Below are 16,123 nucleotides of genomic sequence, written 5' to 3'. Positions count from 1 at the left end.
ATAAAATCTCATTCGAACCCTTTCTTCCTTTTCATTTTGAGATAAAAGTGGGCAATTCACAGGCTACGTGATGGGTGGTTGGGTATCGGTTTGTGATGGGTGGTTGGGTATCGGTTTGTGATGGGTCGGGTTTAAGCTGATCATTTAACGTTCTCGTCCGTTTGATAAAACAAAATTCAACGTTTTGGTCGGTTCAATAAAAAAAAAAAAAAATCACTCGGCTAGGCTGGCTTGAGCAGGGTGTTGGGGGCCTGACTCGGCCGATATATCTTTAAAACTCTACTTCACATTATTTGTTTTGCTTTATATATATATATATATATATATATATATATTACTTTGCATGACACCACGAAACTCCATGCACATTGTTAATGACTCACTTAAAAATCATTCGTGTGTTGTCGATAAGTTTGGGCATCGGCCCTGCATACCGAGCCAGGTTGGGCTTGGGCTGAGGCCCGGAAAAAAAACTACCCAAGTCAAGCCAACGGTGCTTGATTCATTTCAAATTTTTTATATTATTTTAATTTAATAATGATATATATTTTATTATTAAAATATATTTTATATTAAAAAAAGTTACTTACATTTTAAAAAAATATTTTTTATTTTAACAAGGCCGAACCCAAGCTCCGGTTTCAAACATCGGGCCGCCGGCACGATGCCTAGCCTAGTTATTGATGGCTTCTTTGAAATTTTTGGTTCATCTCTAAAGGTTTTTGAAATATTAAAATATGAAATGTTAAGAGTTTCAAATGTAAGTGGACATCGAATCGATGGCGAATTTAATTCAAATTATTTAGGGATGTCAATACATTGGATATTGACTATTCAATTGAACTGTTTTGAATAAATGGGACAGGAAGAAACTTTAGATCCAATCAAGAAACCTAATCGGATTAAGTTTTAAGAACTAATATCAAATTGGATTTGGATACAAATTCGAATTCAAGAAAATGCCTGATCGAATAGTTGTATCTAGACTTTGATATATGAATCCCAATGGGTATCTAATCCGGAGTTTAGATATCTGAATCTAAGAAATAATATCCGATCCAGCGTTAAAATATCTGAATCTGACATGTAATATAAGATTATTCGATGCAATTAGTTTGAATTCATTCGTCCAGCTGAAACTTGCTACAATGTTTGCCCATCACCACCTCCATATTTGCCACCCCCAGCATGTGACATGTGAGTCAAAACACCCTCTTCCAGAGGCCCCGTCAGAAACCCTAGACCCAAACACCCTGTCTCGCTCTTATGAAAGTATCCTTCCCAACCCCTTCCAAGTCGCTGGTCTGCAACAACAAAATTTATTATTAAGATTTAATAAATAACTCATCAAAATTTAGTCAAATAAGTAAAGCTACTAGTTTAATATAAGCTTCCATTTAATAACCTAACACATGTTTATATGGTAGAAGCAATTTTAGTAATAGTAATGGCCCCATCGTCGTCACAAACACTATTTGCGTTAAAACAATATTAATTATATTTTATGGTCTTCCTTGATTTCCCTTTAAAAATGTGTCGCATATGGCTTGGTAGAAATGTGTTTTTGATTTTTAGAGCAAGCCACAAGGAAATTTTCAGCAAGATTTTAACCATAACCTATTTAGGATTATGGCCACAAGCTGGTTTAGTGAAATCTAAAAAACTCATTTGGGACTCTGAAAATACTTGGTTTTTTATTTTCTTTGGTTTGTAGGACCTTCGTTCAAACCAGCCTCCATATTTGAACTAGTTTGAAACCAAAATCACACAAAGGTATTTTGGTCATTTGCTCATATACACGTATTTTTCATAAAAATTAACTTAGGAGCCACACAAACCTAAGTTAGCTTGAACTATACAACAGTTAGGCTTGAGCCCATGCTCAGCCTACCCCATCTCATTAAAACTAGATTTTCCAAAAATGATGCATAGGATGAGCCAAATGAACCTACACACAACCTAGGTCTGAACCCAATTTTTCAAAACTGAACCTAGCTCAGCTCCAGTTGCAGGTTGAATCCCCTTAGCCTAGCTCAAGCCAGAGACAGGTCTGTGCTATTTTAAGATCTCCCTTTCATATTTTTGATCCAGATCGTATAACCAAGTCTTATTTTCATGTATGGATCTCATATCCAAGTCTTTGATCAAATATTTATCTTCATAGATCTAGATCTATTATTTCCATTTCAGATCTTGGATATGAAATCATAATCCAAATTTTAATAACATATCCAAATCCATCTTCTAGAATTTTCCTTGGATATGAACAAAGATCTAGGACTCAACATCAAACCCAGATCCAGGATCCACATATGAGCTTAATGTGCATTATATCTCAAAAATGTATCGTGATTTGCTGACTCCATGCTTAATGTCAATTCACAACATTTAAGCAGAATTCTTTGTTGAGCACTCTGTCATGGACAGAATCGAAATTGGTTTATGTATGTGGTCAGAACAAACATTTTTCTGTTTCAAATGTTTTAAACTATAGTTTTAATGTGCGTTTTCTCATTTTCATATTCTTGCATTGTTTGTTATCCACATCAAGTTCAATCAGAATACCTTATCAAGAATCAATCAACACTTCTCTGTGCATGCGTGGCTTTTCACATAATCGAATTCGGAGTTTCGACAAGATCGTAGCGAGCAAAATCCAGAGGAAAATGCCATTTTAACCTATGGTTTGTGCTTTTGAAAGAGGAGAGAAGTTTAGTCCTATACTGAACTGCGGAGAAAAATCACCTCTCCCAAGCACTTATAAATGGAGGTTCACCCCCCTTTTTTCTCACTTAAACACATTAAGAGTTACATTGAGGAACTTAAAATTCTAGAATAATTCCAGTTGGGTAGTCACCAAAAGGTTGAAGCACAAACAAGTTAAATTTATAGAGTCTTGGTTCGAGCTACATTAGCACTCAACCTAGACCCAACGTTTGGTATAGAGGTCATGGGAGCAGGTTCAGCCAAATCTCCAAGGTCAAATAATTTTTTTTTCCTCTTCTTTCTTTTTTTATTTGCAATTTAGTACTTTTTTTATGCATGTTTTAATTTTCTTTTTTGCTTTTAGCATATTTAGTGTAGTTTTCTGGCTTAGATCTTACATTTCTCTTAGTTTCTTTAAGAATGTTGTAGTTTACCATGTTTATTTTCTAAATTTTTATATTTATTTTAATGTCTTTATGGGAGGCAAAGGGGTCAGGTATGCCCTTATCTTCTTTGTCCTTTTTTTTTTTTTATTTCATGCATTTGCTTATGTAGTTCTTACTTAAATCATGCATATACAATATAGTTTTCTCTTATGTTTTCTTTAATCATGCATTGCATATATGTTTTAATGTGCACTGAATCATCTTGCACCTCCATGCACCCATTGTCTAGAATTAAACTGGATCAGCAAAGTAGCATACCAAAAATATGAAAACCTGATGTAGTCTTAGTCTTTATGCAAGAACCATTTCAAAATCATAGTTTTTTAAAATGTTTACAAAATCAACTTTTTACATAATTTCAAAAACCCTACGTCATGTAGGCATGAAACCCAAACCTAAGTCATTTCTCTAAGAGCTAGCCCAGATCGATCTTAGAGCCCACGATCTATGAACTCATCTCCATAGCCTAGATGTGGTGAACTTCCTTAACATCCACATAAGATGAAAGAATTTTGTATCATAAATTGTGTGGTTTAATTAGAGCTAGACAGATTTGCTCTTATTAAAATTGACCCTAGGTAGGTTCAAGCCAGTTTAGGTAAGACCGAACCTAGTCCCTTGGCCCAACCTAGCCATAGTCATTTAGATCTTGAAATTTGATCAGTCTTGATTTGATCTTAAACAATGAGTTCAGATTTAGCTCTCAAGAATTACAACGTTGGATTTCATATCTCAAACATGGAGCTTAGTTTACAGATTTTCGATATCAAAATTTAGATTTTGGATCTTGAATCTCAAGTTTTGAATTTCAGATTTCAGATCTCAGATTATAGAACTTGAATCACATATTATAAACACAAATTATGGATAACATATTATAAATCCCCGATCTTAGATTTTGGATTATAAATCTTAGATTTTGGATCAGATTTCACATAACGAGTCTTGAATTAATTATGGGTTCAGATCATGGATACCAGATTTTGGATCTCAAATCATTAGATTTTGGACTCAGACCTCAGGTATTGGATTTTGGATTTTAAATTTACAATCTTTGGGTTATAAATCTTGAAAATGGGACTATAGATTGAAAATGAACCATGTAATTATGGAATTTGGACCTATTCCCTTATAATTTGGATTTTAGAAAATCAAATTACATCAATACAATATCACATTTGCTAGATCTTTGACCTGAAACTTAGGAACATGATTTTCTGCAGCATGATACAATATTTTAGACATCTATTTTCAATGTAGAACAAAAATAATGTAAAGTCTCTCAAATCAAGATTACAATCTTTGGATTCAGATATATTTCCCACGTCCCTTAACTAACCCCAGTAGAGACCAAACTTTGGGTCTATGTGACTTAGTTTGGCCTGCATTATATCATATTTATGATATCGATTTTCATTGATTTATGATGATCTTGACATGAACAGACATCAAATTAATTCTTATTGTTCATCGGTTTACTTATGGGATCTATTTAGATTCTAAAACATGCACAATTTCAAAATTAAGGTATGTTTGCTTTTTTAGGTTTTGGATAACATTTACTTAGGAAATGAAACATTTTAGTCTAGTTTTCACCTTGGTAAAGGCACTAGAAACGGTCAAACCTCGTACCAGCAGGTCAAGTCCCATTTCTCAAATTCTGGTACAAGGAAACAAAAGTAAGTACATGTAATATATGGTCTATATCTAAAATTAGAAAATTTTATATGTAAACAAAAGTGGCAATCATGATGGGACCTAACTGTCTAACTAGACAAATGTCCAAATTTAATCCCATCTATAGACCCTCTAAGGTGCCTTATAATTTGATGTATATGTGTATATTTCTAATATACATTAGGACTTAGAATTGAGAGAGATTTTCCATGTTCATTCATATGTATGATCACACATTACTCCTCTCAATTTAGGAGTTATTTGAAAATAATATTTGTTTCTATCTTTGATTTTAACCCCCTATCTTAGGCCCCATTGCATTGGAGCCAATTGTTTCCTCCCATCACCTATACGAGGCATTAGCCTAGTATATTGGTGAGTGATCATTGACAATGAAAACTTTAACCCTTAGAATCTAATTTGGAGGAGTTTATGATGCATACTCTGGAGTTCCTATCTAGGTAAATGGGCATATCTGAGGTATGGAGCAATTGATGATTTTAAATCATCAGATATCCAATCTTAAGTGACAAAAATGACTTTACACATTTGCATGATAGAACCATGTCTTTAGGAGGTGCTATTGGAAGCATTTTGTGCATATCTTGTCAGATTATATATTTATCTCTTCTTCATGCGTCACATTTCATTAATCCCATGCACATGATTTTCATCAAAAACTAGACAAATGTTCAAATAGAATCATTGTTTTCTTATGTCAAAACTGTCCATGATTTTCAGTCTCTATGTTGTCCTTTGGACTTCCCTTCAATCTACCAAGGCCAAAATGTCACACATGAAGTCTAAAACTCCTATTGGGTTGATCCTGGTAGACACAATCTCTTCAGGAAGTCCGGCTACCTTCCTATTTCATTTTTGGGTACTTGTATGTCAGTCCTTCCACATTAATCCAATCAATCCATTAGTTTTTCATCGATGTTTTCTCTCTCGTCATGATCCTCCTTATTTTTGGGACTCATCTATTGTTCATCAAACATCAAGTATCACAAGCATTCATCATGGTCCCATGTAGAAGATCACAAGGTGAAGAGGAGAGAGAACCAGAAATCTAGGAAGAAATGGAGAACCCTCAAGTCGATCCCACCCTCATGCTGGTGATTCAGATGATGATCTAGCACACGATGAATCAAGAAGCGACAGTAGGGCCCAATCACAAGAATTTAGAGGGTTCAACTCATGCCAAGAAATTTCAAATCTCCACTGAGCAGGTTACAGATTCAATTCAATCTCGCATTGAGGAAATGGAGAAAACTATCTGGCGAATACAGATGAGGATCTCGAAGGAATCCCAAGAAAATCCAACAAGTTCAAGGAATTTAGGAACCCACACTCATCCGTCAATCTTTTTTGTTGAATGTGGAAAGCTCCATGACAATAATAAGGCTCTATTGATTTGCTTCTCGTAATGTCGGAAGGGTGATGCTGGATGGTACCTAGAAACCATTGACCCTACATAGACGAGAGACTTTGATGAAGTAGTCAATGCATTCATCAAAAAATATAAGCCAAAACTTTCTATAGTGCCCACCATTGACACTCATCAACCATCGCTAAGAGCCCAAAGTGTCAGCAATAAAATATATCCATAAATGGTGAACAGTAAGCTTCAAACTTAGAACCCCAAAACCTGAAGTCCATGCACTAACTATAAATTCGAAGAGCATCATCTCCGGCACCATCTCGTGCAACGTGAATATTGTTAGAATTTATAACGTAAGTATACATACATGTTATTGTATCTACTACCATATATCTTAAACTCCTAGCAGTTTGATGTATGATTTGAATATATAAATATATGTGTGTATACATAGGACTTTTTGTAACTTTTTGTATTTATTTTGTCTTTATTTTTCATGCCTTTTTCTAAACCTTTTTCTTTTCCTTTTTTATTAAGAAAGGAAGTAGCTGTTGGGAGTTCCCAACGGCTAGAAATCTAGCCGTTGGGAGCCCCAACAGCCACTTCCTCTTCCTCTTTTCTTCCTCCTTTCTTCTATGCTTCCTTTATAAATAGGGCACTTGGGACCTTTGTTATTTTAAGTTTTTTTGGCCTCTCTTGTGTATTTTTCTCTTGAGATTAATATATTTGGTATCTTCTCCGCAAGTTTGAGGTTTGGCTTTGTATTATCTATTGAAGTTGTTGGGATCTTCAAGAGTGTATCTCTTGAAGCATTTGCATTCTCGAATTTGGGCCTGATTTACATGGGGTTTTGGCTCCTTGTCGTGCTGTTTTTTCAAGACTTGAAGATCCAGCTATTACTCTTTCTTTGGAGCTGTGAAGCACTCCAAGTGTTCGATGTATTGTCGCCTGTGATTTAACACAAACACAAGAGGGTGTTGTTTGTTTGTTGACCTCTTTTGGTGATATTTGAGACGGGATCAAGCTACCTTGAGGTGAAGATTGAAGCAGTTTTTGGCACATCAAAAGCTTCTTTTTTTTGTGGCTGTTTTCATCCTAGCACTACCTCAACGTCCCCTCTACAAGGTACACATTATGGATGAAAGAAATTCTTCTACTCCTCTCCTTAAACTTACTTCATCAAACTATATTTCTTGGGCAAAAACTATGAAACATTTCATTCGAAGTAAAGGCTTATGGGGACTTGTTGATGGATCTAAAAGTGAACCTCAATTAGTCCTAACCAAAACCATAGATGGTAAAGCCCAAGAACTAGATGGAGTAGAAAAAGACAAGGTCATGAATACGAGAGAAAATGGGAAGAGTGGAAGATAGGACATCACACGATTATCACTTGGATTATTACTTGTGTTATACTACAACTATGATCCAAATAGCAAAACATAATTTTGTTCATGATGCTTGGGATTTCCTCAAGAAAACCCACACTATGAAGGATGTGGCTTACATGTGCAATCTTTAAATGAAGATTGCAAGTCTCCAACAAAGGGATAAGTCCATGAAGCAATACGTTGGAGAAATAGAGCAATTATGGAACGAACTTGCCCTATTTGAACCCGAATAGTATGATCCAAGAGACATTGGAGTGAGGGAAAAACAAATCCAAAGGGAAAAATTTTATAAATTCATTCTTGGTTTTAGACCGGAATATGATGGAGTCAAAACATAAAGTGTCATCTATGAACGAAGCCATAGCGGAGCTTCAAATGGAGGAGAATAGACTCAATTTTTGCAAAGAAAAGAGTGAAAGTGTTCTTGCTACTTCAAGACTCGGCGCTTATAAGAGTCAAGTATCACAAGCATTCATCATGGTCTCCTCAAAACTCAATTCATGCAAACCTTAGAATTTTTAGAAGTGATTCTGAAGGAGAATTCATTTCCAATGAATTTGAAGAATTCCTAAAGGAAAAGGGAGTTATACACCAAAAGTCTTGTCCCAAAACTCCCCAACAAAACGAAATCACCGAAAGAAAACATAGACATGTTTTTGAAACAACAAAAGCTCTCCTTATATCAAAAAATGTTCCAAAAAATTTTTAGGCTGAAGCAATTCTTACATCCATTTACTTGATTAATAGAATGCCCTCTAAAATTTTAGAAAATATTTCACATTTTCAAAAACTTTTTAATTTGGAGCCAATTTGTAAAAGATTCAATGTCTTTGGTTGCAAATGTTACATTTTAAATGACAAAAATGATAAACTTTCATTTAGGGCTATTCAATGTGTCTTTATTGGCTATTCTGAAACTCAAAAAGGATATAGATGCTATGATATTGAAAAAGATAAGGTCTATGTTTCTAGAAATGTGATTTTTTTAGAAGAAGAAAATGACTTTAATGAAAATAAACCCAAGCATGAAGATGAATATGAATATTCCTTTTTATGGATAAATGATGATGATTATGATAATGATGATGTTTTGCACTCTTCGTATGATAATGCTCTAAATGAGGTTGATAACACTTCTTTTAATAGATGACCACCAGGGGATGTAATAGTTTATGAGAGAAGGTTTCAACAAAACATCCAAGAGTCTCAACCTATTCTTAGGAGATCTCAAAGAGATGTTCATCCACCTCAAAAATTTGTCTCATACGAATCTTTTTCTCCAAAACATAGAGCATGCTTATTAGCTATTCACTCTCTTGATGAACCTTCATCCTATGTTGAAGCCAAAACTAACCCACTTTGGGTTGAAGCCATGAACAATAAAATTAAAGCCCTTGAAGATAATAAAACTTAGGACATTGTGTCTCTTCCTATCGAGAAAAAGACAATAGGATGTAGGTAAGTTTACAAAATCAAGACTAGAAGTGATGGATCTATTGAAAGGTATAAAGCTAGACTTGTTGCCAAAGAATATACCAAAAAATATGAAATTGATTACGAAGAAACTTTTGCCCATGTCGGTTGTATGAACTATGTTAAAGCTCTTATTGCTGTTGCCTCTATTAAACAATGGTCCATATATCAATTGGATGTCAAAAATGCTTGTTTGAATGGTTACTTAAATGAGGAGGTATACATGGACTCACCCCCGGGCTAGATGTACCTAAAGGCAAAGTTCTTTATCTCAAAAAGGCATTGTATGGTTTGAAACAAGCTCCAAAAGCTTGATTTGATATGTTTAGCAACGTTATGTTTAAACAAGGTTTTAAATCATGTTTTTCTGACACTGATATTTTTCTAACACTGCTATGTTTGTTAAAAACACAACTATAGGTACAATTGTGTTGCTTTTATATGTAGATGATATGATTATTACAGGTAATGATGCCAATAGAATTATGCATGTAAAGACTTTCCTTAAGAATGAATTTGAAATGACTGATTTGGGTAATCTAACATATTTCCTTGGTATTGAAGTTGCTTATAGTAGAAGAGGATACTTACTCCCACAAATGAAGTTTGCCAATAACATTATAAGCAGATCAGAAATCACTGATGACAAGGTAGTGGACACTCCTGAAGCTTTAGGAGTAAAGATGAAGATTGATGATGGAGAAATTCTAGAAAATCCCACCCCCTTTCGTCAATTGGTGGGAGCTCTCACATATTTATCCATCACAAGGCTTGACATATCACATGTTGTATATGTTATAAGTCAGTTTCAACAAAGACCCACTTCTGTACACATGGGAGCTGTATTGAGGATTGTTCGATATGTCAAACACACTATCACTAAGGGTGCGTTTGATGCACCGGGAAGAATTTAACGTGGTAAATTTACCACGGTAAATTTTTCTGAAAAAAAAAAAACGAAATTTAACCTTCTTCCGATTTGAGGTCATGTTTGATGCACATGAAGAATTTAACCTGGTACATTTAACCATGTTTGATGCATAAGGATGTTTGATACACATGGTAGAAAAATTAGGGGACTTTTTTCAGACCTGCAATGAGTTGTTTGAAAGATGGCCTTCCAAAAGAAAAAAATGTCTACACCTACGCCCTACGGCTGAAAACAACAAACCATCCACCATGTCCCTTAAGATGAGCCAAACAAAATAACAATTGAGATGAGCTAAACAAAGAACATACATTCCATTGACTAGAAAATATAACTGATATGAGCCAAACAATCATACAAGAACAGTGTTCAACCATTGGTAAGATACCATAATCATGTTTCATAGCATGAAAGAGTTGCCGCCCTTCCTCAACCAGCCCTCGGTGACTGCAGGCCGACAACACAGCAATGAAGGTAATGGAGCTTGGTCTGACTCCAACTCTTTCATATCTTCAAAAACTTGAAGGTAATGGCAATTGGTTGCATATCCAGAAATAATTGAATTCCAAGAACCCACATTTCTTCTGCTTTGACTGGCAAAAATTCGATAAGCATCTTCTAACCTCCCACAATTTGCAAGACCTGTTATTATAGCCGATAAGCAGACCTATCCTGGTCAATAATGGCACCAAAAATAAGAAACACGCTATTGGTGTCTCCACATTTACTATACATATTGATCATGGAACTACCCAAAACACTGTCACCCACCCCTCACAATGTAAGCGTGTAGTTGTTTGCCTGCATCAAGCTTCTCCACATCGGCACAAGCACAGGCCATCGTAGCTAAGATGAAACCATCGATCGCCAACTGATGCAACTTCATTTGGTCAAACAGTCTCAGTGCTTCCCAAGGTTGTCCCTGTGGATATATCCAGTCATCATCTTGTTCCACGAAGCCACATCTCGGCATGGCATTGCATCAAAATATCTCCTCACCTTTCCAATTCTGCCATATAAAACGCAACCGTGAACCATCGAATTCCAAGCGAACGTGTTCTTCACTGGCATCTCATCGAAGAGTTGTTGGGCAACCTCAAGATCACCCATCTTTGCATAAGCTGCAATGACCACATTCCACGAAAACTCGTTTTTGCACGGCATAGACGTGAACAGCTCCAAGGAAGTTCTTGCCTTGCCCGAGTTAGCATAACCTTCAATCAAGCTATTCCAGGAGAAAGTGTTTCTTTCAGTTGTTTCAACAAACACCTGATGCGCGTCGGCGAGTTTGCCGCACTTCACGTACATCTGAAGGAGGCAATTAGCTATAAACAACATCGACTCCAGGCCTACCTTCACGCAGTACAGATGGAGCTGTCTTCCTCGCAAAAGGCATTGTGCGTTTGTGCATGACCTTAACAAACGTGAGCACTCCTGCAAGTCCATTCACAATCCCTCCACAAACCGTGATGTCCCAACATTCCTCAATTCAGGATCAACAGATTAGGGCACTGATTTAGGGAGAAAACGAGGGCAACAGAGAGCAAGAGAGAAAGGGAGACAGATCACTGGTAGAGGGGCGACAGTGAGTGCAGCGACGGCGGAGCGGCGACGATGAGAGCGGCCTCTAGTGCGACGGTGAGAAGGCGATTTCTGTTCGAGCGAGGAGGAGCTGCGGGCGGAGGGAGGAAATGAGGGGAAGGGTGTCGACCAGGGGGGGGGGCGGGAAGGGCGTCGAGCGGGTGGAATTCCACCCGCTGCCTTTTTGCATTAAACGGGCTGAATTTCACCCCGTTTGATGCATTTTTAGTCGGGCCGTACCATTTTTTATGAAAAATTCACTTTCATCCGGGCAATCAAACGCCCCCTAAGGGACTTTTTCTATCCTCCTCATCAAACTTGAATATGATTGCTTATATTGATGTTGATTGGGGTGGAGATCCTAATAATAGGCATTCCACCACCGGTTTTTGTGTTTTTCTAGGTGACTCTCATTTCATGGAGATGCAAAAAACAACATAAAGTCTCTTTATCTTCAACTGAAGCAGAGTATTGTGCTATGGCTACCACCACCATTGAGATTGTATGGTTGAAAAGCTTATTGAAGGACATTGAAATTGACCTCAATGAAGCCACCAAGCTCTGCTGCGACAACAAAAGTGTCATCTACATTGCTAGCAATCATACTTTTCATGAAAAGACAAAACATATTGAAATGGATTGTCACTATGTGAGAGAGGAATATCTTAGCCGAACAATTGATCTACCTTTTGTCCCTTCTGAATATCAACTTGGAGATTTCTTCACCAAAGCACTGGCTTCTGCAATATTCCAGTTTCTTCTTGGCAAACTTTCGGTGATTACACCGTAAGTTTGAGGGGGGGGTATTAGAATCTATAATATAAGTATACATACATGTTTTTGTATCTACTATCATATATCTTAAACTCCTAGCAGTTTGATGTATGATTTGTACATATAAATATATGTGTGTATACATAGGACTTTTTGTATTTATTTTTTCTTTATTTTTCATGCCTTTTTCTAAACCTTTTTCTTTTCCTTTTTTATTAAAAAAGGAAGTAGCTGTTGGGAGTTCCCAACGGCTAGAAATCTAGCCGTTGGGAGCCCCAACAGCCACTTCCTCTTCCTCTTTTCTTCCTCCTTTCTTCTATACTTCCTCTATAAGTAGGGCACTTGGGACCTTTGTTATTTTAAGGCTTTTTTGCCTCCCTTCCTTGTGTATTCTTCTCTTGAGATTAATATATTTGGTATCTTCTCCTCAAGTTTGAGGTTTGGCTTTGTATTATTTATTGAAGTTGTTGGGATCTTCAAGAGTGTATCTCTTGAAGCATTTGCATTCTCGAATTTGGGCCTGATTTACAAATATGAGAATTTTTATGATGTAAGAAAGAAAGCAAAGATGGTTGAGACGACCATCAGAAACAGCTATCTCACATCAGAATTTAGACAAAGCAGTAAAAAGCCGGACATATCACAAGTACATACCATCTTTGCAGTCAAGAACTCACAAGTCAGAAGCAGAGCTGGCCACAAATGGACAAGAAATCCAACCCACAATCTAAGGCATCTTTATCCAAAGGTGACAAGAATAAATATATAAGTTGGATGAACAAAAGAAAGTTCACCTAACATGAGCAAAATAGGAAGGAAATTTTGGAATACCTTCATGCAGAGGAGCTTTGCAAGCTTCCTAATGTGGCTGACCTTCCTGAGGTGAAAGGAAAAAAGCCTTAAGGTCTTTTGCAAAAGAAATTCTTAGAAATTTATGTTTCTATTGGTTTTGCCTAATGCATAATTTCAAATCCTCAAACTTACCACCTTTATAAGTGCAAGCATTGCTTGAGCTTGGGCCTTTCATAGTTACGTTGGGTTGGGCACATCTTTTATGAGGTGAAGTATAAACTTCAATGCAAGCTTGGTTGTAGTGGGTCAAGTAACCCACTTGTTGGTTACTGTACTTATTGTCCCCTAGTAGTTGAACGATTATTATGAATAAAAAGGCTACATAGGTGAGGCCAAGAGTGAGAAGCCATGGGATCCATAGAGCTGCTTCTCCTAGAATTTATGATTTTGGTTTTTGGCTTCTATTGTTGTGTGGCTAACTTTATCTATTTTACTGTTATATTTTTGTTTTTTGCTTTCTGTGAAATAAGCTTGTACATTTGCTAAGCGAAGCTTTGTTGGTTTTTCAATTTAGCTATCTTCTTTGTTATATGCATCTCTATTTGTCTAAAAGGAGGTTGTGGGAAGATATAGGGATGTGTATGTGTTATAGATGATTCACTCAGTTGTATCTTTATTTTTCTAATTACTCAATGCATGCTAATGCTCCAACTTATTATATTGATTTGATTATTCGGATGTTATGGTAGGTAGTGAATCCAATTATTCAAGATTGACATTTGGTGGTGTTGACAAGATGGGCGAGAGGCTAGCTGAAGAAACACCTAAAGGTTGACATTTGATAGTGATCCTTTCCTCCTTTTTGCTTTGCAATGGATAATTAGCTTCAAGTACTTGATAGTGAAACAACCCAATTTTCCAGATGATTTATTTTGGATATAGCAAAAGAGACACCTAAAGCTGTTACAAAAAACATTGCAAATTTCACTTTTAACACATTAATAGTCAGAATTTACATCTCTTTTACAAAAAGTAAATGAAAGCAGACATAGCTTCCTAAATTCAAAAGACTAATTATTATATATTTCAGCTGGCCAACTCAATTCAAAGTAGACGTTTTAGGTACAAGATGCTATACCTGCAGATCACCTTAATAATTATGGGTTTCAAAATGTAGGGGCTTAAGGGTTATGTTCATATTAGGCGAGCTTGATTGATTATCAACTCATTCCAGATTGTGGCTGAGTTCTTATTCACATAAATATGAAACAATCACATATGATCATTTTATAGACCTAAGCTCCAATTTGAAAAACCTACCACATACAAATGATCATATCACTTACTGAAAAAGGGTAGCAACCCACAATCACATATGCAACTAACTGCGCATTTTTTATGTCATATCCAAATTTCAGTAAGAGAGACACTGATACAGCAGAAAAATCCACTAGATCATAGTCATTCCAATCAATTTCTCCTTTCTTTCAAAAATTAAATTGAAAATTAACCAAGACATGGATTCACTGAAAGCATATTTCAATGTTAGAAAAAAAAATATAGGAACCGAGGAGTGAACCTTGCACTGTTGCACAATTGCTTGCACTCACCGGTGGAGCAGCAGCTACAAAATTACAAATCCCTCAATGTTGCACAGCAAATCCCTAAATCAAAACAAGAAAAAAAATTGACAATGGGAGAGGGAGAAGTGAGAAAGAAGCGCACCAGCTCACCACCGGACTTCCGATGGTTCGGTCATTGCTTCACAGCCCTCACGGTCTCGACAGACTCGAGAGCATAGGAGCAACCACAAATTTATCGATGCCCCCAACGTTTTGCACAACCCAAAATGCTACAGCAGATGAGCAAATCCCTAAATCAAAAGAAGAAAAACAAATTGACAATGAGAGAGGGTGAGAAAGAAAGTTCAGAAACTCACAGCAGAAGTCCGCACCGCCTCACGGCCCTGGCCCCTCTGGTCGGTCCTCCACACTCCAAAGCAGCATCACGCAGCTCCCCTGTAGCCTGTAAGTCACCCACTGGCCACTGGCCTCAGGCTGAGGGAGGGAGAAAGGCAAAAAGCAGAGAGACAGAGGCATCAGGAAACGATCAACGACCATCAAGCCAAAGAGAAAGAGGGAAGTAAAAATCGTGAAACGGTGAAAAGAAGAGGGCAGAGGCTCACCTGTAGGTGCTGCTGATGCTTTTAGACCTGAGGAGGTGGTCGCCCGCCGGCCGGTGACAGGTGACCGGATTCCGGGACGGCACCCGGCGGGCAGAGGACCGACCAAGCCGGCGCTGGCGATCCGGCTAGGAGGCGAGGCCTTCAACTTTCCGTTTTATGTTTTTTTCAACACTCAAGCCTCACACTTGTTTCGAAAAATAGAAGAGGAACAGAGTCGAGACGTGGTGCGGACCGTGCGGTGGTGGGTCATGGGGCAGTAGACCCGGGTCTCATGGAGCTGCCCACGAGATTAAACCTGGGTCCGAACAAAATACAATAGCTGAAGCGTGGGCTCCACGTACCTTCGCCCCTGCTCAGAGGCATTGCTGGAGTTAGATCACTGGGTTTTATCCCAGACTTCTAGCTAAGAATCACCAGACACATGAAGGGTTTGGGTCCATGAGAGCATTTGCAAAAATCAGTTCAAAGTGTGTGTGTGTGTGTTTTAAATATTTATTTAGGAACAACTGCTTCCTGAATAAAACTCCCAAAACCATACACTTATATCTTTAATACTCTAATTTGTTTTGGAGGTTGGGTGGACCTCAGAGCCAAAAGATAATTTTTCAATAATTTGCATGTATGATAAATGAAATTTGTTAAATTTTACATATAATTTTTCTGAAATTTTCAAAGGAGCCATGTCCCCTGTCGGGCCACCTATCTCAATTCAGTGTCAAAGACATACTTGAAAAGCACTTTTCAACCAGCGGAAAACCGAGCTAGGGCATGCCAGTTTCATTTTTGTCT

At 37.2% G+C, this 16,123-nt stretch overlaps 1 protein-coding gene and 1 long non-coding RNA gene across 6 annotated transcripts; both read right to left on the bottom strand.

The window, feature by feature from the left end:
• Window positions 1-1,080: 1,080 nt before the first annotated feature.
• On the bottom strand, window positions 1,081-15,516 carry LOC116246865 (uncharacterized). Of its 4 annotated transcripts, XR_004170758.2 has the most exons (8): window positions 15,335-15,516; window positions 15,089-15,206; window positions 14,875-15,001; window positions 14,729-14,773; window positions 13,189-13,234; window positions 13,012-13,093; window positions 4,749-4,812; window positions 1,081-1,304 (listed from the first exon to the last, which is right to left on the bottom strand). It is a non-coding gene; the product is annotated as an uncharacterized LOC116246865 (long non-coding RNA). The 4 variants fall into 4 exon arrangements; XR_004170757.2 differs by lacking the exon at window positions 4,749-4,812; XR_007572694.1 differs by lacking the exons at window positions 1,081-1,304; window positions 4,749-4,812 and adding an exon at window positions 6,281-6,299.
• Window positions 10,267-12,647, bottom strand: LOC116246864 (putative pentatricopeptide repeat-containing protein At1g77010, mitochondrial). Of its 2 annotated transcripts, none has more exons than XM_050076472.1 (3): window positions 11,002-12,647; window positions 10,774-10,924; window positions 10,267-10,644 (listed from the first exon to the last, which is right to left on the bottom strand). In XM_050076472.1, the coding sequence occupies exons 1-3, from the start codon at window positions 11,446-11,448 to the stop codon at window positions 10,403-10,405; spliced, it is 840 nt and encodes a 279-aa protein (XP_049932429.1). In that variant the 5' UTR covers window positions 11,449-12,647; the 3' UTR covers window positions 10,267-10,402. The 2 variants fall into 2 exon arrangements, with proteins under 2 accessions (XP_049932429.1, XP_049932430.1); XM_050076473.1 differs by having other exon boundaries at window positions 10,267-10,674; window positions 11,002-12,645.
• Window positions 15,517-16,123: the final 607 nt, after the last annotated feature.

This window comes from Nymphaea colorata, chromosome 2 (assembly GCF_008831285.2).
Source record: "Nymphaea colorata isolate Beijing-Zhang1983 chromosome 2, ASM883128v2, whole genome shotgun sequence".
In the NCBI taxonomy this organism is placed as follows: Eukaryota; Viridiplantae; Streptophyta; class Magnoliopsida; order Nymphaeales; family Nymphaeaceae; genus Nymphaea; species Nymphaea colorata.
The sequence above is the reverse complement of the archived record's forward strand: the minus strand, read 5'-3'. Positions and strand labels throughout refer to the sequence as shown.